Source organism: Brassica napus, chromosome C7 (assembly GCF_020379485.1).
Source record: "Brassica napus cultivar Da-Ae chromosome C7, Da-Ae, whole genome shotgun sequence".
Classification (NCBI taxonomy): domain Eukaryota; kingdom Viridiplantae; phylum Streptophyta; class Magnoliopsida; order Brassicales; family Brassicaceae; genus Brassica; species Brassica napus.
This window is the reverse complement of record NC_063450.1, coordinates 45,458,297-45,483,127: the sequence shown is the minus strand read 5'-3', so window position 1 is coordinate 45,483,127 and position 24,831 is coordinate 45,458,297. Positions and strand designations below refer to the sequence as shown.

Below are 24,831 nucleotides of genomic sequence, written 5' to 3'. Positions count from 1 at the left end.
ATGGAATGATTATTTCAGTGATACTCCAACGTATCCTGATAATTTATTCAGACGCCGTTTTAGAATGAACAAACCATTGTTCATGCACATTGTTGATCGACTCTCCAACGAAGTTGAATATTTTCGGGAAACGAAAGATGCTATCGGAAGGATTAGTCTCTCTCCCCTTCAAAAGTGTAGCGCAGCCATTCGTGTCTTGGCATATGGTTCCGCAGCTGATACGGTCGACGAATACCTCCGGCTCGGTGAAACAACAACTCGGTTATGTGTGGAAAATTTTGTGGAAGGGATAATATTTTTGTTCGGCGATGAGTACTTACGAAGACCAACACCGGCTGATCTTCAACGTCTACTTGATGTTGGAGAGTATCGTGGATTTCCCGGGATGATAGGCAGCATCGATTGTATGCATTTGGAGTGGAAGAATTGTCCCACCGCTTGGAAAGGGCAATATTCTCGTGGTTCGGGTAAACCAACAATCGTTTTAGAGGCGGTTGCTTCGTATGATCTTTGGATATGGCATGCGTTTTTTGGACCTCCAGGTACCTTAAATGATATCAATGTTCTTGATCGCTCACCTGTTTTTGATGACATAATACAAGGTCAAGCTCCAAATGTCACTTTCACCGTCAATGGAAGAGAGTATCATATGACTTACTATCTTACCGATGGTATTTATCCGAAATGGGCAACTTTTATCCAATCTATTCCAATACCACAAGGTCCGCAAGCAGTTTTATTTGCTCAACGTCAAGAAGCTGTCCGAAAAGATGCCGAACGTGCTTTTGGAGTCTTGCAAGCTCGCTTTGCCATTGATAAAAATCCAGCGTTGTTTTGGGATAAAGCCAAAATTGGAAAGATAATGAGAGCATGTATCATACTCCATAATATGATTGTACAAGGCGAACGAGATGGATACACTCAATTTAATGTTTCAGAGTTCCAACAAGGGGAAGACCACGGAAGTTCACATGTCGACCTCACGTATTCTACAGATATCCCTTCAAATATCGCAAATATGATGGATGTTCGAACAAAGATTCGTGATAGACAAATGCATCAACAACTGAAAGATGATTTGGTTCAACATATTTGGCGTAGATTTGGACGTGACGAAGACAACAACTGATCTCCCATGCTTCTTTCAAATATTATTCGTTTATTGTAATAATCTTTGTTTTCATGTTTTTATTTAAAAGTTTTTGTTTAAAATGTTATATTTTATTATGTTTTATGTAATATAAAATTTTTAATTTTAATAAAATGTTTAATATTATTTTATTTTTAAGAAACCCAAAATAAGAGACTTGCAATGGAGGCATACAAATATACAGTTTCTTAATCAAGTCTCTTAATCAACTTTATTGATTAAATACAATTAAAAAAAAAATAAGATACCCATTATGGGGTTGAGGGATAATGGTGCTCTAAGAGCATCTCTATCGTTTTGATACTCTCACCCGTACTTTGTTAATCTAATAATATTATTTATTATATTTTAGGTGTGTAATTAAAATTTATCTTATAAATAAAAAATAAACTAGTTGAAAAATATGTGGCAAATAAATATCTTACAAAATTCTTAAAGCTTTTCATTTGAAAAACGGTTTCAGAGAGGAGCATCTAATCTAATACTATAAAGTAGAGCTACTCTCTTCTCTGGTGTTGCCACGTAACTAAATAGTCTCACCAGAGGCCGACATTTGTCCTCCTTTTCAAAACTTCGCGTTTTATTAATATGACATATTGTGGGTTTTTGGCTTTTTATTTACCGTAGAGGCCCATATCTTCTTTTTGAACTGGACGCTGATTCTAAGGTTTGGCATCATCTTCCGTTTCCGACATCGAACTCGCGTCTCTGCAAAAACACAGTATCTTTCTCAAATCTTTACCTCCCAAATCTGTTCATATCCATCTATTTGTTTGGCTTCATCCAACGTATTCTTCTTTAAGTTGACAATAAATATATTCTTTCCATTAAAACGAGTAACAATATCTGGCTCTTCGTCTCCTTTCACAGACAATCAAAACTGTAACATCGCCTCAAATTCTATAAATTGGAGATGGTCGAGAGTAGGATGAATCTTCATAGACCCTCTCAGTTTATCTTTTATCTTAAACATAGAAACCTGCCTCGAATTTGTCTTTATCTGTTGTTGTTGTTGTTGTCGAAGCACTCATCCGCCACTCAATATTTGACGTTCTCCGACTAGATAGATCTTCCCAATTCATTGTTTCTAGGCTAAGAAGAACCGTGATGGGAGTCACTTTACTTCTCATTGATTAGAAGGTATTATATGTCATCTTACGCTAAGAAGCATCATATATTCAATCTCTATTTCCTTTTTTGGAAAGCCCCATTACTTAACCCTTATAAGTTATAACTTTTATGTAGGATTCGGTGGTAGGATTCGGTGATCAAAGGAATCAGTATTCTTAACATCTGCTTCAGCTTAGGAGGTGCAGTTGGAAAGTATTTTCCCTGTATCGATTCCAAGTCAGAGATCAAAAAGAAAGAACTTGTCTCGAATTAGCGATCTCAACAAAATCATCTCCAACTCTAACGAGCAGGTTACATTTAGGCTTCCTACATAGTTTAAAATCATTGCGACTAAAACACTTTTAGTGCTACATCGGTTCCTCATTTGAATTTATGATGACAGGACGAGCTTATGTGGGGTGCGGCATGGCTGCTGAAAGCAACCAATGATCTGTATTACAAAAACTTCATAGAATCTCTAGGAGATGGAGATCAGCCTGACATCTTCAACTGGGACAGCAAATATGCTGGCGCCTATGTTCTTCTTTCACAGGTGTGTTTAGTTTTGATTTTGACTAATTGTGGAAGTTTCGTTCTCTCACAGGCCCAAAGTCAACTTTTTAAAATTCTTTATCAAAAGTGGTTTGAACCCGAGGCACTTTGGTTGCTAAAATAAGTTTATTGAACATAGCATCTTTCTATTTGACTCACCAATTAATTACAAAAAAAATTCACGTTTTGGCAGTGAGAATTACTTAACAAAGACATCAACTTTGAACTACGCAAGATCCTCCCAGACGCAAGATCCTCCCAGACGCTCCCTCTAAGTCTACCCATTACACTCAAGGTGAACATATGATCATGAATACAAATCGTTATAATTTTCTAATACGTGTTTTATTAAAAATTACAACAGGAGGCTTGATGTACAAGTTACCTCAGAGCAACCCAAAATATAACCGCCATAACATTCTTGCTCACAACCTACGCCAAAGTACATGAAAGCCAAACAACACACATTCGACTGCGGAAACTCCACAACCATCGTCCTTAACGCCTTGATAAGCGTATCGAAGAAACAAGTGGATTACATACTCGGCGCTAACCCAATAAAGATGTCGTAAATGGTTGGGTTCAGACCGAGTTTCAACACCAGTGAAACTCCATTAGTTGAAGGCAAAGTTGTCCAAGCATCTGCTACCACTTCTTCCAGCAACACGGCTGCAGCTGGTGGTGGCAAAGAAGGTGGAAGCAAACTCCCCTATGAGTGAGGTTTTAAGCTGTGAAGCCGGTCAGCCCAACGTACTTTCATCATTTACAATTTTTTAAATTGTTATGCTTTACCTATTTTGGACCTTGCAATGCTTTCCCTATTTTCATGTTTTGTTTTTTTTCAACCAATTACGGCATTACCTCTCATGAGGAGAATAGTTTCTAAGATTTAATATAAAATAGTCAGGGTTGACTTAATCTTTCTATTCAGGTTAACAAAATGCATAACTGCATGTTTACATAGTAAAATATATAGCTCACGCATATTTTTCATTAACATTCGCTCTTTACACGTAAAGTGTTGAAAGTATATTTTCGATGAAACTATATATTACCCACTTGACGATTTTTAAAATTTATCTAAAGTTACAGATCATATACATCCAATTAATCACTCTAAACATACACTTTTACCATTTTCCACAAAATAAGAAAACAAAACTAAGTTGAGAGTCTTGGGACATACAATTACAGAACCTCGATTTGAAGTGGCGAGACATAGAACCCTATACTTAAGTAATTCACCCAAAAAACAATCTACTCTAACTGTCGATATTAGATTCCTAATAATATAATTGGAGAAATGTCTATATAGATTAACATAAATGTCTCTCTTCTCTCTCAACAAGATTAAAACAATAAGAACTATCTCTTCTACAAAACACACTTATAATCTTTTTTCACCTAAAACTTTTTGAAAAACAACAATCATTATCATACACATCTTTTGCAAATGCAAATGCAAACCAAAAACAACCCACAAAAAATAATAATCTAAATCACAAGTAAAGTATATCCCGTCCGTAGGGCGGGCCGATCCTAGTAACAAATATTTCAAAAAAAGAGAGAGATCATTTTCTTTTTTTTGGTGAGAATTAAACAAGATATTGTCGAAGTAAATGCTCTAAGAATTGTTCACAGCCTCACTCGCTCGGTTAGTTCACAAGAACTTTTAAAATTCCATCTAATTTAGCACTTTTCAATCTAGTTTGACATTAACATATGATATATGATGTTTTCAAAAAAAAAACATATGATATATTATGTCCCATCGTTTTGGGAGTCTAAAGCCCCAAAGAAAATGCGGCATCGTTACAAACAACATGTGCCCCAAAAACAGTAATAGATGGAAAGAAATGAGAATTTAGTTACCGAAGTGTTAACACCGTAATCTCAACAGCGAATTTTGGACTAGATAACCGTTTAACCAAACTTATATTTCCAAAGATATAGCCTTTTAATTTTGATTATATTTTGGGGTTTGAAGGAATAGTATTTTTTTTTTTTTGCCTTATACTAGAGGCAACGAGTCTGCAAAAGGTTTCTAAAAAATGTATGATATTGATGTATAAAAATATGAAGTTGGAGTACTGACGTGAAATGTAAATATTTACGGAATAAGAGCTGATTTTTTTTTCTTTTTCGACAAAATACAGAGGTGCATTTCTATTTTGTTTTTCACTTAATATATAGATGATGCTAATGACGATTGACAGCTGTATTAGGTCCGGTTAATTCGGACATATTTTAAAAATGCTGCTATAATAAAAGTATGAAAAACTTGATATTTTATTGAGTATTGACATCCTGGAATGTTTTTATTAATAAGAGTTTGGATATTTCAAATCTCAATCGTTGTGTTACAGAGCATTTTCCTTTCTTAATGAGCGTTTGAATGTTTCAACTTCATTAAAATATTATTACTATATTACGATAATTTGCCACAAGACTTTTTTTTAGTCTTTTTATAGTCTTTAAATAAGAGTTGTAGAAGAAATATCAAACCAAACATGGCCCGTTAAGGCATTATCCCAATACGTTTAAACATGATTATGATTAGTACAATATCAGAAAACAGTTCTTCTGTTTGTCAGACTTATTAGCGTGTGTATGCTGTTGTGCACAGAAGTGTTATGTATAATAATTATGGTTGTTGTCATTACAGATGTCCATAAATATTAGCAACTATCACAACTTTGATTAGTTGTTATGTTTGTTACATCTTTGCTTTTGACATTTTCTCCCACTCTCAATATTCTGTAAAAGCTTCAAGCAAAAAGAGATGGTGAATCTTACTAATCGACCGCCGCCACCACCACCTCCACCACCACAGTTCAGATCCATTTCGTCCCGGTCAAATTTAATCCAAAGACTAACAAGAAGTCAACCAGTGCCTAGACCACCACCACCACCGTCATGGCCACGACCACTGCGACTAATTTCACGACCCCCGCCACGACCACCACCACCTCGGCCACGACCACCGCCACCGCCACCACCATTTGTGCCGATTCTTCCTCTACCGCATTTAATAATAAGTAGAAGAAGAAGAAAATTGTACCATAAACGCATGTTGACCTGGTACTTGATCACCCTCATGATGCGTCAAAAACTCCAAACCCTAAATCAGAAACCCGAAGAGACAAGAGAAGCATGGGTGATCTCGATCAAAGAAAAAATGGATGCAACACTTAGAGTCGACGCAACAACTAGCAGAGACAAGCTCTGTATCTATAGAGTTCCACGTTACCTTCAAGAAAACGACAAGAAGTCCTATTTTCCTCAAACGGTCTCGCTTGGTCCATACCACCATGGCAAAGAACATCTACTGCCTATGGAACATCACAAATGGCGTGCGGTCAATATGGTCATGAAACGCACCAAGCACAGCATCGAAATGTACATTGACGCCATGAAAGAGCTTGAGGAGAAGGCTCGTGCTTGTTATGAAGGTCCTATTGGTTGGAGTAGTAACAAGTTCGCAGAAATGATGTTTCTTGATGGTTTGTTTATTCTTGAGCTCTTCAGAGGAGCGGACAACGATAAAGGATTTTTGGTACTCGGGTAAGTTTGATTCAGTTAGGAATGTCTAATACGGATCTTGATTCTTGTTTTGGATTTTCAATTTAAAAAAGACTACTACTATTCAAATAAAACTTAATCTATTCCAGTTCTATAGACCGTTTGGTTCGGTTTTGGTTTAGTCCGTAATCTTTAGTTGTTTTTTTGGTGTTGGTTAGGTATGGTCGTAACGATCCGGTCTTCGCAATGCGGGGGTCGATGCATTCGATTCAACGTGACATGGTAATGCTTGAAAATCAAATTCCTTTGTTCGTACTTAACCGGTTATTAGAGCTACAACTTGGTCCAGAATACCAAACCGGTTTAGTTGCGCAACTAGCAATTCGGTTCTTTAACCCGTTAATGCCAACCGATAAGTTAGCAACGAAAACTGACCAGCTAGAAATTAAGATCTCGTTAGAAAACGATAACTTCTTTAACCCAATCGCTGACAAGGACAAGGAAGAGTTGCATTGTCTAGATGTTTTCCGGCGAAGTTTGCTCCGGCCTAGTCAAAAACCGGAGCCGAGGTTATCACGAACTAGATGGTCGTGGAAAAGGCGTGCGGCGGACAAGCGCCAACAACAACTAATACACTGTGTGACGGAACTGAGAGAGGCTGGTATTAAATTCAAGAGAAGGAAAACCGACCGGTTTTGGGATATTCGGTTTAAAAACGGTTACCTGGAGATACCCAAACTACTTATCCATGATGGTACGTTCACGTTTTTTGTTCTATCTTATTTTTAAGCCAATGCCCTATGTTTTATTAAATTCTTTTTTGGTTCTGTTACATTTGAAATCTAACTTTTACAACTATATCATATATGTATTGATAAAAACCTATTACTTAATATCACAGACGTGATTCCCATCTACATACAAATAGTTTTTCTTTCTTTTCCATGCAAGTCAAACACGATATATTTATTTTTGGGAACAATCTTTTATCGGTTAAATTTGACTAAATAGATAATAAAGGCTTTTCTAATCATATTATAGTATTTTATAACGTGTATATTTTTTTTTTAAAGCAAAATATGCATGACGTATTTTGTCATTTGTTAAATTCTTCTCCACAAGTTGCTAAATTAAATAGATTATTAAACGGTCATTGACAAAAAAAAAATTAAACGGTCATCAATGATTCTTCATTTGACTAGTATGGAATGATTCAAGCAAATACATTTTTTCTAGAGAATCCCCATAGTTCATTAAATTTACAAAAATGCCCTATTGTCTCTCATATTTGTTTTTTTTTGTAGGTACCAAATCTCTCTTCTCCAATCTTATAGCTTTTGAGCAATGCCATATTGACTCAAACAACGACATAACATCCTACATAATCTTCATGGATAATTTGATAGACTCTGCCGAAGATGTTAGATACTTGCACTATTGTGGCATCATCGAACACTGGTTAGGAACTGATTCCGAAGTTGCAGATTTGTTCAACCGGCTATGTCAAGAGGTGGCTTTCGACCTCCAAGATAGCTATTTATCTGAATTGTCCAATAAGGTTGACCACAATTATAACCGAAAGTGGAATGTTATGAAGGCAACCTTGAAACACAAGTATTTCAATAATCCATGGGCATATTTCTCTTTTATCGCTGCAGTTATCTTGCTACTTCTCACATTGTTCCAGAGTTTTTTTACTGCTTATGCTTACATTAAACCACCTTCTTGATTTTCTTTATTCCATAGTTTATTTGATTATTTCATTCACTTGGAATGTTTGTACCTTTTCACTCTATTTTCTATTAAATCGCAATTAGATAAACGAATTGCTGATTTCAGTATGTTCTTTAAGCCAGATGTCAAAACTAGGGAAGATTGTTTAAGTCAGGTTATGTTTTACTTGATTAATCAACAAAAAAATGTGTTGATGCATGTATAAACGAACAAAAATTGCTACCAGATTTTTTTTATCACACACCATCATCAGTAAAGCTCTTTTGATATCACTGTATCACATATTATGACTTATCATTATGACGAAAGAATCTAACCAAGGCATATAAGATCACAACTATGAGTTAGAGACCCAAGAAAAAACTATTCTATGAGAGATAGCTCTATCCAAACGACACACCAATGGTGGATGCATAAGTTATATTTACTATGGGCACTAGACATCAAGTCCTACTCCCAGCTAATTTTCATTTTGTGTTGCAAAACTTGCAACGGATAACTTTTATCAAACTAGTTGCAAATATTTATCTTGCATTAAACCAATTACAAGAATTTATAGCAACGAGTTTTTAGTTTACCAAGAAGTGGTTTAGACATAAAGTCCTAAGACCAAGAACCAAAACATATATACAATTTACTCATGTCGGCGAGATTCAGATTTTTATCTTGAGAGATTTTTCCTATATAGCTTTCAAGCCTACCATAATGGAGCTACTAACGAACACGTACTTTTCTAGTATTTTTATAAGAATTTGTAGAACACAAACAAACCAAACGTGACCAATCATGGCGTTAACCAGCACATTTTAAATCATGATTAGATGTATGCATGTGTATATATTCAAACCTATTAGTGTGTCTACATATCTGTTTTGCAGTGCGGAGATCTCTTTTATGTTGGTACATTTTCACATTTCTCTCTCTTAATCTTTAGAAAAAGCTTCAACCAACAAAAATGGTGCATATTCTTACTTTACCACCACCACCACCACCGCCTCCGCCATCATTTAGATCGATTCCTCCTCAACGGCATTCCTTCAAAAAAAGGAGCAAAAATCCACCACCATCACCACCACCACAACCATCATTTGGATCGATTCCTCGTAGACGACGGTATTTCTTCAAAAAAAGAAGCAAAAATCCACCACCAGCACCACCGCCACCGCCATCATTTGGACCGAGTCTTCCTTGGCTCAAGAGACGAAAAATCAATCCAACATTGCCGTCTTTCATCAACAAGGACATGTCTCTGATCCAAAAAGACATGTTGACCTGGTACTTGCTCACCCTTGTGATGCGCCAGAAACTCCAAACCCGAAACCAGCAACCAGAAGAGACACGAGAAGAATGGGTGATTTCGATTAAAGACAAGATGGAACAGACACTTAGAGAAGACGCCACAACTAGCTGGGAAAGGCTTTGTATCTATAGAGTTCCACAATACCTTCAAGAGAACGACAACAAGTCCTACTTCCCTCAGACCGTCTCGCTTGGCCCCTACCACCATAGCAAAGACCATCTCCTGCCTATGGATCGTCACAAGTGGCGGGCACTCAATATGATAATGGCACGCACCAAGCAAGGCATCGAAATGTATCTTGATGCCATGAAAGAGCTCGAGGAGAGGGCTCGTGCTTGCTACGAAGGTCCCATTGGTTTGAGTAGTAACAAGTTCACAGAAATGTTGGTTCTTGATGGTTGTTTTGTTCTCGAACTCTTCAGGGGAGCTGATAAAGGATTCTCGGAACTTGGGTATGCATCATCCAAGTTTTGCTTATTTCAGATACTCCTTATTTTTTATAACTTGAGGCTTTAGATTTGTACACACAAACTAAAAAAAAACATTTGATTTTATACCTTTTTAAAATAAACATATCATCAACTATCTACCAAACTACAATTAAACCAATATAAAATAAGTTATAAAATATAAAAATCATATAACATATATTAATAAAATACACATTAAATTTGTATAAGGTCATGTAATTTAAAATAAACAACAAAGTTTCTTAAAAGCCATCTATTAAAAAAGGAGGGAGTACATGTGCTAAACCGGTTTGAGTTATCTAAGTTGTTGACTTTAATTTTTTTTTTTCTTTGTTTTGGTGTTTGGACGTACTGTAGATACGATCGTAACGATCCGGTTTTCGCAATGCGAGGATCCATGCATTCAATTCAACGCGATATGGTGATGCTAGAAAATCAACTTCCTCTATTTGTTCTCAACCGGTTATTAGAGCTACAGCTTGGTCCACAAAACCAAGCCGGTTTAGTGGCGCAGTTAGCTATTCGGTTCTTCGACCCACTAATGCCAACAAACCAACCATTGACCAAAACCAACACGTCAAATCTGGGAGAAGATAAATTCTTTAACCCAATAGCAGACAAGGACAAGGACGAGTTGCATTGTCTGGATGTTTTCCGACGAAGCCTCCTTCGACCTAGTACAAAGCCAGAGCCGAGATTGTCACGGAGGAGATGGTCATGGAAAACACGTGTGGCCGATAAGCGTCAACAACAACTGATACATTGTGTGACGGAACTAAGAGAGGCTGGTATTAAATTCAAGATAAGAAAAACCGACCGGTTTTGGGATATAAGATTCAAAAATGGTTATCTAGAGATACCCAAACTACTTTCCATGACGGTACCAAATCTCTCTTTTCGAATCTTATAGCTTTCGAACAATGCCATATCGACTCGAGCAATGACATTACATCCTACATAATATTCATGGATAATCTAATAGATTCTCCACAAGATGTTAGCTATTTGCATTACTGTGGTATTATCGAGCATTGGCTAGGAAGTGATCTTGAGGTTGCGGATTTGTTTAACCGGCTATGTCAAGAAGTGGCTTTCGACCCTCAAAATAGCTATCTGTCTCAATTGTCGAACAAGGTTGACCGTAACTATAGCCGAAAGTGGAATGTTATGAAGGCGGTCTTGAAACACAAGTACTTCAATAATCCTTGGGCGTATTTTTCTTTCTTTGCTGCTCTTGTCCTCCTAGTTCTCACGTTGTTTCAGAGTTTTTTTAGTGCTTATCCATATTTTAATCCACATTCTTAATTTTCACCATTGTTCCATAGTTTATTTCACTCAATAAATTTGGAATGTTTGTACTATCTCTTTTTTGCCGAACATTGTGTATTTTTCTTCACAGTATGCTTTTATCGTATTGCAAAAAGTTAACTAAAAGATCAGACTTCACAGTTTATTGAAGCCATATATATATATATGTTAGAAGTTCTGTGAATGTTATTCATATGATTCTCCTAGATTCAAAGTTAATAAAAACTACAAGACTTGGTCGTAAACCAGCATAAAAGTGTGTAGCAGCTACTTGACGGGATACGTTTTCAGACTATCGGACCATTCATGCTCGCTAGCATTCTCCATACCGGATTACAAGAACTTATAAGAAATAAAATCATATCATATTCATATAAGAGTCTGACTAACAAAATAAACAAATAAAACGTGTCCCGACCAATAGATTTCAGCGTTTGTTAAAGCAAACATCATTTATATGGAAAATGGTGATGTCGTGCCATGTTCCTCACTAGCTGTGTAGTGAACATGTTCCGTTATGCCTTCATCATCATAGAAGAAAAACATCACAATGCATAATAAAACACGCCTAAACATCAATAACCGTAATGAATTGTGAACTGGAATTCCACAATAATAGAAAACTAAAAGACCTACAGAATAGTTTTAATTTTTATGATTCTACGGGGGTGATTGGTAGAGACTGTGACTTTCTGTTTTTTGCTCTAAGATTTAGGCTCTAGATTTTTAGCTTTAGCTTTAATTTATTTTGCTGTAGAAATTTTTCAGAACACTGTATAAGATCTCTGCAGAAAATGCTTTCTAAAGCTAACATATTTCTTTTTATAATGTTTTGGCTTTAAATTCAGTTTTTAAAATAAAAGCATGATTGCTTTAGAAAATGGATGTAGAAATTAAAAAGGCTGTGCACAGCTTCTACAGCCTCAACCAATATATCTTTAAAATTTCCCTGATTTGACAAAATAACTTATCTAGTGACTAGTAGATTGGCCAATTATAAAATACCTTCTTAGAATTTATTGTCGGAAATACTTTTAGGATATCTCCAATCAAAAGCTAAGAGCATCAGCAACGGTTTGGATTTTTCAACGTAGTCTCTCAGTTTATAATATGTTAAATGTCTCTCACCCCCAGTATGTTTCTTCTATTTTCTCTTCTATCCCACTTTATCTTTCTTCTTTTATTACATTTTTAATAGTTTTTAATGATGAGAGATTAGGAGAAATACGACACTGGTGATGCTCTAAGAACACCGGCAGCGAAGTTGTATTTTATGAATCTCTCACTTGGAAAACTAAGAGCATCAGCATCGGTTGATTTATTTAAGGGAGTGCCTCTTAATTATAATAATGATTGTTTGTCACAAATTAAATAAATAAATAATTTTAAACAGCATAAAATGAAACTACACAATAATAACATGACATGTGGACAGCTTTCTCCAGAATCGTCTGTTTATGCAAAATCGATTCTTCCCCTTTTTCTTCTTTCTGTATTTCTCTCACTTCCTTTTAATTATTTTATTACTAGGTAATAATTTGCGTCTTGCGCGGAATGTGATTATTAGAGCAGGATTATCTCTAGCACCCCTAATGGGGTGCTTAATCATTTTTTTAGTACTAAATATGTGTTAAGCACATTCTTTAAGAAGCTTATAATTTTTGTCCTCCAATGCAAGTTGCTTATTTTGAAGTGCTTAAAAAAACATTGTTTTATGTAAGATAAATTTTTTTACACAGAAACTTAAGCAACAAGTAAAAACAACACCATAAACTTCATGACAATAACTTAAAGCAACAACATAAACAACTTAATGCAGGATCATATGACAAACCGAGACTTAAACTAGTCAGATATCAACTCATTAATGAGTTTCTTCTTCAAAGCTTCTTCATAATCAAGTAGTGGTCGTTGTTTAGCATTCATTAATGTGATCCATGTTCTTCAAAGCTTCATTTACATATAGCATTCAACTAACAACAGAGAGAGGACTTGACATGTATCTACCTTATATTAATTACCATTTCACAACAATAACCAAAGACAAAGCAAGTCATTTACTATCGATAATTCAATTCCTTATCAAACACAAAGCAATTCATTTAACTCTCTTCCTCAACCGTAACCAATACATTTAATTCAATTCGTTATCAAACTTTCATTGACTTTAAAATAAGCAAGACATTTACAAATTCAATTAATTTTCAAAAACAAATCAACTCATTCAATTGCCTAACTCAACCACACACAAACATCAATGCCAACTCACCAATAACTACCAAACTCAACCATAACACTTCAATGAACGATTAAAAGATGAAGTCATTTACCTGTATGGCTCCACTAAATGCAATCATGTGCTGTGACGAACCTTCCTCAACGTCCTTGATCCATGCAACTCAACAGACAAAGAACACACAGGAAAAAAACAAGTATGAGTAACAGAACCATTCATCACCCTCAATTCAGTTCAGTTATAGATCAATTGGTCTACATAACAAGTATGCGTAACAGACAGACACAAATCACATGATCATAAACAATTTATTCAAGTCAGAGAAGAACGACAATCAATTAATTTGAGATCAAACTCGTAAACACTATCAATCAATATCATAAACGACCAAATAAAAAAACACAAAGCTTTTTTAAAAACGTTCATGAAAGAAGGCAAGACATTCATGTCTATTGATCCATCGTTGGTAAGCATGCAAGACAGAGGAACTAACCAAAACTGAAACAACAAACACATCAAATAACATATAATGATTCAGACAAGGAAAAGGTCATATGTTTACCTTCCGATTTGGTTTCTTCGCAGACGGCCACCGAGAGAGAGGTACAAGTTTGTCACCGTCGAGGTTTTACGAGAACGAGGCGGAGTCGTCGAGGTTTCGTGATAGAAACGGGGATTCGTCAAGGAAGAGAAAGAGAGATCCGGAGTCAATCGAGGTATCACGAGGAATCGCAGAGCCGTCGAGGTTTGAATCGAGAACCACGGAATCGCCGAAGGAGAGAAGGAAAGAAGCGGAGTCGTCGAGGGAGAGAAAGAGAGAAGACGACTCCTCCTTTCTGAGATAGACGCGTCTTATGACACGTGTGCACCAAGCACCGACGCTTCTTCCACTTAATTAAGCACCATCGCTTAAGGTAATACACATTTTTCTTTTTTTTTTAATTCCAAAATCACCTAAGCACCTCCCTAAACATCCGCGTTAATCCTGCTCTTAGTTTCTTTATTTTTTAATAAGGAAACATTAATCTATTTAATATAAATATCGGTTCGGTTTTAGGTTGTTTTTTGGTTTTTTATCTCCTAAAATATAACAATCATTTTAAATCAATATTTATTTGGTTTGTTCGGTTAAAATGTTTGATGTTTTTTTTTGCCTGTGATAATCAAAAATTACCATTATTTGTTTGTTTTCATGTTATGAATCTTATATAGTCGTGATGTCGAACCAATGGTTTCATAATATAGTTTCTAAACGGATAATAGTTAAAAAAAGATAATTATTAAGACAAATCATTTTACTACAATTTGGTCGATAGTGAAAGAACCATTAAGAAAAAGAATATTTTAACTTTCAAAAAATTAGATATTTCAGTTGTGGTAAATACTTAGTTATAAGGTGTTCACGTCAATGTGCACATGTATGTGTATGTAAAAGTATATAAATATGGTTGATAAATATATAAAGATACTGTTAACTAATATTAAATGACATTTTTTTCAAAATAATACATGAAAAAAAATTGTTAAAATGAAATTATTTAATAACAAAAATATTGTAAAATTTATATAAACTATAATATATAACTTATATATAATTATTTAAATATATGTATATATATGCATATAACGGATCAAATTGGATATCCGTTCCTATAAATATTGATATTTGTGATTTGTTTTTTTTTTTACGGATATTGCATTTTAGTATTTGATTTGCTTCGTAGAGTAACGAATATCCAGATTTTTTTGGTTCGAATCAAAACGCATAACGAATCGAATCAAAATTTATGAATAATTTGTCCAGCTCTATTCGTAAGCAGTAAAAATAACGTAAACAAGAACCACGCATGAGAGTTTTGTATTTAAAAAACGTAAAATATATAGTGTGAACATATTTGTGTGGAGTTTGGCTGAAAAAACTCTCTACATGTGACATGTGTCCATTTTAGTGTGAACGCATTTATTACAATGATTTTACACGTGACATGTGTCTAGTTTAGTGTGAACACATTTATTACAATGCTTCTCCTTTGATATAAAAGGGATTTTTTCAGTCAGAAACTCTCTGAAAATTGCACCGCTGCTAATGCTAATAAAATCCCCTGTTCGGGAACGCGAAAATCGGGGATTAATCGGAAATTATGCGGGGCGAAATTTTTAGACTGTTTACTATGTTATAAAACATGTTAATCTTTAGTTGTGTATAACATTAATACATTTTCATGTTTAAAATTGTATAAAACACACAAAAAGAATATATAAACTTAATATAGTGTAATTTTCATCAAAATTATGAATATAAATGATATTTATAAAATTTTAGTTCAAATAAATAAATAAAAATATTATTAAAAATAAAATAAAATAAAATAAATAGATTAGGCGGCCGCCTAAGCGGCTAGGCGGTCATTTAGGCGGTCTAGGCGGAAAAAATCGGATATTCGATTTTTTTAACCGATTTGGCATAAATCGGGGCGGAAGAGTAACGCGTAGCGCCCAGTCGGCCGGCAGCCAATTTTTAGAACAGGGATAAAATCATAGAAAATGGGAGCTAAAGAGAATAATAAGGGAGGATCGTCTCTTTACCATGGGACTGCCTTATAATTTGAAGAGACTGAGAAAGCATGTGTCTGTGTCTGTGTCTGTATTATATTGACACACTTCTATTTTCAGCTTTAAATTTTAATCATGTAATTAATTTGTTTTGAAAAACTAATATAATAATAACAATGTACCATGCTTGAGAAACTAAACAGTAAACACTAAGAGCAGAGAGTAACTGATTATCTAAAAATCATGAGTTTTAATAGAGTATTTTTTTTTTTGTCAACCAAATTTCATTATAACAGCCCAATGGGCATGTTTACAGAAGTCGGGCTTTAAGACATCGAGGCCTAATAACAAAATTATAATTAGTCCATCATGAACCGACTACTCTAGACCTAAGCAAGGACACGTGTTTAATTTCTGGCATCTTGTGACGCGTAATGGACACGCGGCTTTCATGCGTAGCTTGAAGTCGCCGGCACCGCTCTGCCACTGCTCTGCCGTTTGCAATACTCCTCCGCCTTGATGGTCGTTGGCAACGATCCATACTCAGTTTTAGTGCCTCAGTCTTCCCGATCTTAAGATACTTCCACCACAACCGTGACCTCCTAATCAAAATTGCTCTCTTTCACCGTTGAATTAATAGCAAAGAAGCCTTAGTCTGCTTGAAGAGTTCATTCGTTGGACCGCTATAAGCGCCAACTCTTCTTGAAACTCCTCCGAAGTGACCGCAAAACTCCATCAAACCCAGCCAATTCCCAAACAGAGATGCTTTCTTCAAACGCCATATAAGGCTATAATCAACAAAGAAAGACTGATTCCCTTGAAAATTAGTTAAAGTGAAGCGGTGAAAACAAAGATTCCGATTCGTTGGCCATCGGGATCCAAATAAAACAAGTGGAGAGTAATCTGAACGTTCTTCGTTGAAGAAAGAAGAGTACATGAAGATCAACTTCAACGAAGAAACAAGGAAACACAACAAAAAAACATCGCCATAGCGAAGGTATTAGATCCGCAACGGAAGAGAAATTCGGCTAACCGAAAAGCATGGATCTTTATATTACAAAAAACAAAACAAACAAAAGGGGTGGCGACCGGCGGCGAAATTGCTCGCCGGCCACCGAGCACAATAGAGTATCTAAAAATAAAAAAGGTAAAAATACAAATAAAATAGGAGAGAGAGAACTGATTTTGTGCAAAGATATTTTCTCTGATTTTTTAGAACTTCTTTTTCCATATGTCATCATATTAATGGTTGATTAATTTTAAAGTGATTTTATCAAATAAAAGTATTTATTTTTAAAAAAATGAGAATTTTAGAAGAGTTCTGCCAATAAGGTTGCTCTAATAATAGTCTAATAGTATAATTTCGCACTAAACTCTTTTTAACCAAATCATAAAAGTCCAATCATGATAGAAGAAAGTTGGTGTGAATTTCTTTAACTTTTGAGATATATATCAATAAAATAGTCAATTATAGAATATAAATTTAGATGTTATTTTTCAGAATTATGTTGAACAAAAAAGATTTCAAATTATGCGTGTATTTGGCGTTTTTTTTTTTTTGCAGCAAACGGCTATTTTATTACTCAAACTTGAGGTGGTGTGGGTAGCCAGACCGGAATAGAACAATCAATAAAACATAAAGATCTATGAAAAGAACGTGCAGTCGTAGCTAACGAATCTGCAATCTCATTCTACGTCTTTGGAAAGTAGCTGATCTTGAAGTCCGGAAAACACAACCGAAGAGTTTGAGTTTGAATGATTTTCAGCTCAGTTAGGAAGTTAGGCCAAGCTTGTGGATGTTCTATCATTGCAATCAGATCCTTGCAGTCTGTCTCAAACCTCTGACAGATCGAGTGTTGTATCATACTTTCTTTTGTCCATTGTAGCGCTTCTAATTCCGAGTGCAAAGCTGTTTCCCGCCTCCTTGAATTCCTCGTCGCAAGCGTGTGTTTGGCGTTTCGATACATCTAATTATGGTTGTTGTCATTACAGATCACTTGGGTCCATAAGTACAGTAACCAACCAATTAAAGCTTCAAATCGTTACATATAGTCGCTTCTGATATTTCTTTTCTTTCTTTGATAAAGCTTCTCCGATATTTCACAACTACTTCATTCTTCTGGAAAAAGCATCAACAACAAGAACAAAAAATGGTGGCTGTCTTCTACAAAGACATGTTGAGCTGGTACTTACTCACCCTCAAGATCCGCGAAAAGCTTGAAACCGAAAACCAAGGATCCGAACCGGTTAACCAAGATCAAAACCTCCTCCCTTTACCTGAAGTCACCAGATCCGATCAAGACCAAAACAATCATAACCACGACCAGACTCTGTCCGAAACAGGTAAGATCGAGGTAACCAAAGAGATCCCAAAAGAGACACGAGATGATTGGGCGATATCAATCACTGACAAACTCGAGCAAGCAGATAGAGATGACGACACGACCATCTGGGGAAAGCTCTGTATCTACAGAGTTCCATATTACTTGCAAGAAAACGACAACCAATCGTATTTTCCTCAGACCGTGTCTCTCGGTCCGTACCACCATGGCAAGAAACGGCTTCGGTCCATGGACCGTCACAAATGGCGCGCGGTCAATAGAATCTTGAAACGTACGAACCAAAGCATTAAAATATATATTGACGCAATGAGAGAGCTCGAGGAGAAGGCTCGAGCTTGCTATGAAGGTCCTTTGGGTTTGAGCAGTAACGAGTTCGTCGAAATGCTTGTTCTTGATGGTTGTTTTGTGCTTGAGCTCTTCAGAGGAGCCGTTGAAGGATTCACGGAACTCGGGTAAGCCTAGTTTAAATTATTGGTTATTTCCTGTTATCTCAAGTAATTACCAAACCGATCTCAATCATTTCGATTTTGAACTATTGTTTTGTTTTGTGTAGATATGCACGCAATGATCCGGTTTTCGCGATGAGAGGATCGATGCATTCAATTCAACGTGATATGATAATGCTGGAAAATCAACTTCCTTTGTTCGTTCTAAACCGGTTACTAGAGCTACAGCTTGGTACAAAGAACAAAACCGGTTTAGTAGCGCAATTAGCAGTTCGGTTCTTTGATCCACTAATGCCAACAGACGAGCCAATGACCAAAACCGACCAGTCTAAACTCGAGAACTATCTGGCAGGAGATAAAGCCTTTGACCCATTCGCCGACATGGGCGAGTTGCACTGTCTTGATGTTTTCCGTCGAAGCCTGCTCCGGTCTAGTCCTAAACCGGAGCCGAGATTATCAAGAAGGAGATGGTCTAGGAACACGCGTGTGGCGGACAAGCGCCGACAACAGCTGATACATTGCGTGACGGAACTGAAAGAGGCCGGTATAAAATTCAGGAGAAGAAAAACCGACCGGTTTTGGGATATTCAATTCAATAACGGTTATCTAGAGATACCAAGGCTACTTATTCATGATGGTACGTTCACGTTATCCACTTTATTTATTCTCTTTTTATTTCCAGGCCCCCATATTAGTTAGGATCATAATGTGATATCCAGCTAGCTTGTATAAAAATAATTCTGTCACGTTTAATTTATTTATTCATCATATATCAAATGGCTGAAGTAATGAAATGTCATCAATGATTCCCTCTATATATTGACTAATTCAAAATGATGCATGCAACGTAAGTCTAAAAAAAGTGTGCATGTTTTTCGTAGGTACGAAATCTCTTTTCTTGAACCTTATAGCTTTTGAGCAGTGCCATATTGACTCAAGCAATGACATAACGTCCTACATAATCTTCATGGACAATCTAATAGATTCTCATGAAGATGTGAGCTACTTGCACTACTGCGGTATTATCGAACATTGGCTAGGGAGCGATGCTGAGGTTGCGAATCTGTTCAACCGGTTATGTGAAGAAGTTGTTTTTGATACAGAAGATAGTTATCTATCTCGGTTATCAGCTGAGGTTAACCGTTATTACAATCAGAAGTGGAATGCTTGGAGAGCTGCCTTGAAACACAAGTACTTCAACAATCCATGGGCAGTTGTGTCTTTCTGTGCTGCAGTTATTCTACTAGTGCTCACATTGTGTCAGAGTTTTTATGGTGTCTATGCTTACTATAAGCCACCTTCTTAAAATTCCACTACTTTTATAGCTTACTTTTCTTTATTCAAAAGAAAATATTTCTGTGTGTAATCCTTATCTCAAGCAAGAACGTTGATATTGTGACACTTGGGTTTTTAGAAGTTATACTTTATATCCAGCTTCACTGTGGGTCTAGTATGATTTCGGTTTTGGTTGTCATGTGATCAAAACCTTTAATCAAATATAATATCACTGGATACGATCTATTTATTACATTGAAATTCATTACACACACCCCCACTCCCGGAGATAATATGTACTTATTAGTGTTGTATTCACTGTCATGATTTACATTTTTTCTTCTCTTTTTTTGAAAAAAAAATAGTTCTTAATAGATTTTAAAGCACTTGCTTCTAACATCAGAAATTATCAATCCAGATAAAATATTTCTGGTAAAATTATAACCCCAAAATTTTAATGTAGGTCAAGTTAAAAATCGAAAGAATTTGAGTAGGAAACCGGAAAAAAAATGATGATGTTAATTTAAAAATTGCTAGTATTATATTTCAGCCCATACACAGGCCCATCTTAAAGGCCCAGTGAACGATTGACACAACACTGACCGGCAAGAGCGGGGGGGCTCTCATTAATTGATCGTTAATCTCCGCACGTCCATCAGAGAAATTTCGAATCCTTCCTTCCTTCCTTGAATCTCTTCTCCGCCGTGAGCTCATCGCCCCCGCATTCTCCGGTAAGTTATTAACCCAATGTCTCCTCTCGTTCTTGCAATGCCTATCGAATAGGAAAGTCTAGTTCCATTTTCTCTCCCATTGATCCAACATGATTTTTGAAAGAGATCTGTTAACGAATCCGTTATTGATTTCCGCGATTGAGAGATCGATTTAGAATCCACGAACGTATTAGATTCTAGAAGCGATTGTGTTCTGTGTTTGAATCAGTGATTAAAGCATTGGACTGGTGAAAATGGAGACTGATCATGCCGACTCTTTACCACCTAAGATCTCTGAGAAAGATGCAGGAGGAGAAACTCCTAGAGACTCCACTAGCACAGAAGCTTCAACTGCAAAGGTGGAGCCTCGGAGTAAAGCAGAGGATGAGATAGTTCCATGCCCGCCTGGTTCCTCGCCGCCGTCTATGTTTTCTTCCTCTGCTCTTTCTTCTTGGGCCAAGAGTTTTAACGCTGCGGATTCTGGGATTTCGGCTTTCACTAGGTTCACCTCTGAGCTTGGTCTGCATCTGCCAACGAAAGGGTCTGACGAGGTCGGTGAATCGCCGAACATACAAGTTGGTGGTGGTGCTCTTGAGTCGCTCACGAAAGCCGTGGTGGATTCGTCGCTTGGTGCCGTGAAAGCAATGCAGGTGAAAGCACGCCATATCGTCTCTCAGAACAAGAGAAGATACCAGGTAATGTCAATCTGTCTTCCTCCTCTTGTTAGATTCTTTAAACCCTAGTGACTGGTTCAAAATGTTATTTATAGTAAACAAGCTTGTTGCAGCAGTAACTGTATCCTTTTGTAGTGGCTGGTCTAAAATGCATTCGCTAGATTATATTTTATATAAGGGCCTACATCAGTATCGCTTACATCTGTGTGTTTGCATGAAACTTGCTTCAGGAAGGGGAGTTCGATTTGGACATGACATACATAACTGAGAATATAATCGCAATGGGGTTCCCAGCTGGTGATATAAGCTCTGGTCTTTTCGGATTTTTCGAGGTAAATAAGTTTGCTCTGGTCTGAAATTTAAGTTCCCCAGCTTGTTCTTTTTTTTCTCTGGGTTTGAGTTTCTCGTTGAAAGAGTATCATATTCAGGGACTATATCGCAATCACATGGAGGAGGTGATCAAGTTTTTTGAAACTCATCACAAGGTAACCAACTAACCACTGACACAGACCTTGAAGCCTCTTGAACCTATTGGCTTGTGTTTTGATCATGTTGGTGCACGCTGGATCATCTCTAATGCTTGTTCTCGATCCCCAGGACAAGTATAAGGTCTACAACCTTTGTTCAGAGAGATTGTACGATGCTTCAAAGTTTGAGGGGAAGGTATGTATACAAACTTACTCGATATCTCAGACCATATATCTTGCAAGCAGTTTCAAAGCTAGTGTTTATAGACCTCGCACAGCGTTTGCTTCATAATGTATCTTGTTTTCTCTCTTCCAGGTTGCATCTTTCCCGTTTGATGACCATAACTGTCCTCCAATTCAACTAATACCATCGTTTTGTCAAAGTGCATACACATGGTTGAAGGACGACATCCAGAATGTAGTGGTAGTTCATTGTAAAGCTGGTATGGCAAGAACCGGTCTGATGATTTGCTGTCTTCTTCTATATCTCAAGGTGAAAAACTTAAATGAGGAGAAAGTTTCCTTCTCTGTTAAGAAACATGTGACTGATCTAACTAGTAACTCCATTTCAGTTCTTTCCTACAGCAGAGGAAGCTATTGATTACTATAACCAAAAGAGATGTCTCGACGGGAGAGCTCTCACTCTCCCCAGTCAGATTGTAAGTCCAGAACTCATGCTAATCTTCCTATGTGTTTGTTTGATTCCTCCTCATCCTATTAAACGAGCTTTCATGTTTCCTACAGCGATATGTCAAGTACTACGAACGTGTTCAAAATCAGTTTGGTGGGAAAGTTCCACCCGAACGAAGGTATGCTTCAGATATATATCTGACCAATCAGTTAGTTTGATCGCGGTGATATACCTAACCCCACTGAACAAACATTTATGTGTAGATGTATGCTCAGAGGATTTCGCTTAATCAACTGCCCTTACTGGATCAGACCAGCCATTACCATCTCTAACCACAATGGTACATTGCTAGTTTCTTCTTGTCTCTTTTATTTTTTCCGGATACATTTTGATAATATCTGCTCTGTTTTCTTCTACCTAACAGATATACTTTTCTCAACAAAGAAACATGAGAAGACCAAGGACTTAGTGGTAGGAGGCATTGTTCTCTCACTCTCTTTTGTTGTTATTTTCTACTTTTAACGTAGACTAGTCTTGACATGTATATAGCCTGAAGATTTTTGGATTAAAGCACCGAAGAAAGGAGTTGTTGTCTTTGCAATACCTGGTGAAGCTGGTCTAACGGAACTAGCGGGCGACTTCAAAATCCACTTTCAAGACAGTGATGGAGATTTCTATTGGTAAACTCTCCCTCCTTCACAGTGCCTGCTCTCAAATTTCAACTAACTCTCTCTGTTTCCTACACGCAGTTGGCTTAATACTACACTGACTGATACCAGAACAATGCTGAAAGGTATCGACTTTGATGGCTTTGAAAAGGTAAAAGAGAGAGAGATGTTTCTATCTCTAATGATCTCCGAAACAAAGCTGTGTTTTGGTTTCTGTTTTGACCTGATCCGGTTACGGTTTAGCAGAGAAAACTACCTGCTCCGGGGTTCCATGTCGAGATAGTAATGGCAGAATCCGACAGCTCCACCCAACAACGACCACAAAGCAGCTCCGGTGCTGATTCAGGCAAAATCAAGTCCAAACAGAGCAGAGACGATGATGTATTCTCCGACAGTGATGGGGAAGAGGAAGGAAACTCTAAACACACAGAGTCTAATTCAACAATCGAGAAAACCGCAGGCTCGGTGCACCAAACTAGTAGAGATCACCAGATCAATGAGCCACCAAAGACTGATGACCATTCTGCAAACAAGAGTTCATCGTCCTCGGGTCTTTATAATAATAATCCAGTGCAAGACGACTCATTGGCAGTTAGTAATATCAAAGCCATTGCTGCAGATGCATCGGTCTTCTCCTTTGGAGATGAGGAAGAAGACTATGAAAGCGACTGAGCTTGAGAATTCAAGTTTTACCATATACACAGTTTACACACACAAGTAAAACATTTTTTTGTATGGACTCTGTTTCTATATAAATAATACTCTTTCATAATAGTTGATGTTTTAGAAGATGTTTGTTGTTTCAAAATAGGTGAAATTTTGATATATTTATATTATTTTTAACTTTATTAAAAATTGTTTAACCAATTAGATTTTATGGTCATTTTTTTAATTGGTTGAATGATTTTTAAATTATATATGTAAAATTACCTTTTTAAAAAAATTAATTTCATAATTTTTGTGCAATGAACCAAAATATCATTAATCTACGTACCAAAATTTTAGTTTCAATGTTTTTAACACTTGTCTATTAGACCATCTTCAATGGTTGATTCTATTTTTTTCTACAAAATATCCATGAGTTGTTGGATGTTGCATCAATAACTCGAAGACCATCTCGGATCTTGGCTTAAGAGTCAAGTAAGACGAATGACAAAAGTACTCTTCTATTTATAAAACATATGAATTTTGCTACAATGTTTTCTTTAAAGTCAATTTTCTCAAAATAATTAGGCTGCCAGTAAAAAAGTAAAAGATTTCACCAACCAATAATTATTCATATCGTCAATGTGGTTCTCATTTCATTTTGTTTCAACCCGTTGAAACGATTTAACACAAAATAAGCTACACCAGTTTCATCATTTTCTTTTGTTTTTCGACATCTTCATTGCATTCAGTCAACTGTTGAATAATTTTCAACTCCTTCATTACACATGGTTTTAAAGTGAAGACTGTATGAACAATCCTCAAGTTACATACTATGTTATTTGACCGGGAAAGAAAGTAGACCAGAAGCATGGAACTTCTTAAGTATTAAAGAAACCAAAATGCACAAAACACTATGAGGAATAGGAGCAAAGCTAGGCAATACATCTAACAATAAATGGGTGACACCTAGCACTGAAATAAGTTTATTAGAAAATACTCGCTCCGTTCCTAAAAGATTTATGTTATAGTTTTTTC

At 36.4% G+C, this 24,831-nt stretch overlaps 3 protein-coding genes and 1 pseudogene across 5 annotated transcripts; all 4 read left to right on the top strand.

The window, feature by feature from the left end:
• Positions 1 to 579: 579 nt before the first annotated feature.
• LOC106409101 (UPF0481 protein At3g47200-like) lies at positions 580 to 8,068 on the top strand. The gene is made up of 7 exons (XM_048763543.1): positions 580 to 2,290; positions 2,396 to 2,571; positions 2,664 to 2,813; positions 3,006 to 3,107; positions 3,177 to 6,376; positions 6,553 to 7,088; positions 7,639 to 8,068. The coding sequence occupies exons 5-7, from the start codon at positions 5,595 to 5,597 to the stop codon at positions 8,061 to 8,063; spliced, it is 1,743 nt and encodes a 580-aa protein (XP_048619500.1). The 5' UTR covers positions 580 to 2,290; positions 2,396 to 2,571; positions 2,664 to 2,813; positions 3,006 to 3,107; positions 3,177 to 5,594; the 3' UTR covers positions 8,064 to 8,068.
• Positions 8,069 to 9,023: 955 nt separating this feature from the next.
• LOC106409060 lies at positions 9,024 to 14,518 on the top strand (annotated as a pseudogene).
• A 3,455-nt stretch (positions 14,519 to 17,973) lies between these two features.
• LOC106407718 (UPF0481 protein At3g47200-like) lies at positions 17,974 to 20,154 on the top strand. 2 transcript variants are annotated; one of them, XM_022705835.2, is made up of 3 exons: positions 17,974 to 18,729; positions 18,831 to 19,360; positions 19,707 to 20,154. In XM_022705835.2, exons 1-3 carry the CDS (start codon positions 18,086 to 18,088, stop codon positions 20,027 to 20,029), a joined length of 1,497 nt encoding a protein of 498 aa, XP_022561556.1. In that variant the 5' UTR covers positions 17,974 to 18,085; the 3' UTR covers positions 20,030 to 20,154. The 2 variants fall into 2 exon arrangements, with proteins under 2 accessions (XP_022561556.1, XP_013704046.2); XM_013848592.3 differs by having other exon boundaries at positions 17,976 to 18,729; positions 19,605 to 20,154.
• Positions 20,155 to 20,591: 437 nt separating this feature from the next.
• On the top strand, positions 20,592 to 24,015 carry LOC106407471 (phosphatidylinositol 3,4,5-trisphosphate 3-phosphatase and protein-tyrosine-phosphatase PTEN2B-like). Of its 2 annotated transcripts, XM_013848337.3 has the most exons (13): positions 20,592 to 20,729; positions 20,938 to 21,403; positions 21,613 to 21,714; positions 21,811 to 21,867; positions 21,980 to 22,045; positions 22,166 to 22,342; positions 22,422 to 22,508; positions 22,594 to 22,658; positions 22,744 to 22,820; positions 22,905 to 22,951; positions 23,030 to 23,160; positions 23,230 to 23,299; positions 23,395 to 24,015. In XM_013848337.3, exons 2-13 carry the CDS (start codon positions 20,963 to 20,965, stop codon positions 23,818 to 23,820), a joined length of 1,746 nt encoding a protein of 581 aa, XP_013703791.2. In that variant the 5' UTR covers positions 20,592 to 20,729; positions 20,938 to 20,962; the 3' UTR covers positions 23,821 to 24,015. The 2 variants fall into 2 exon arrangements, with proteins under 2 accessions (XP_013703791.2, XP_048619499.1); XM_048763542.1 differs by having other exon boundaries at positions 22,744 to 22,951.
• The last annotated feature ends 816 nt before the right edge of the window (positions 24,016 to 24,831 follow it).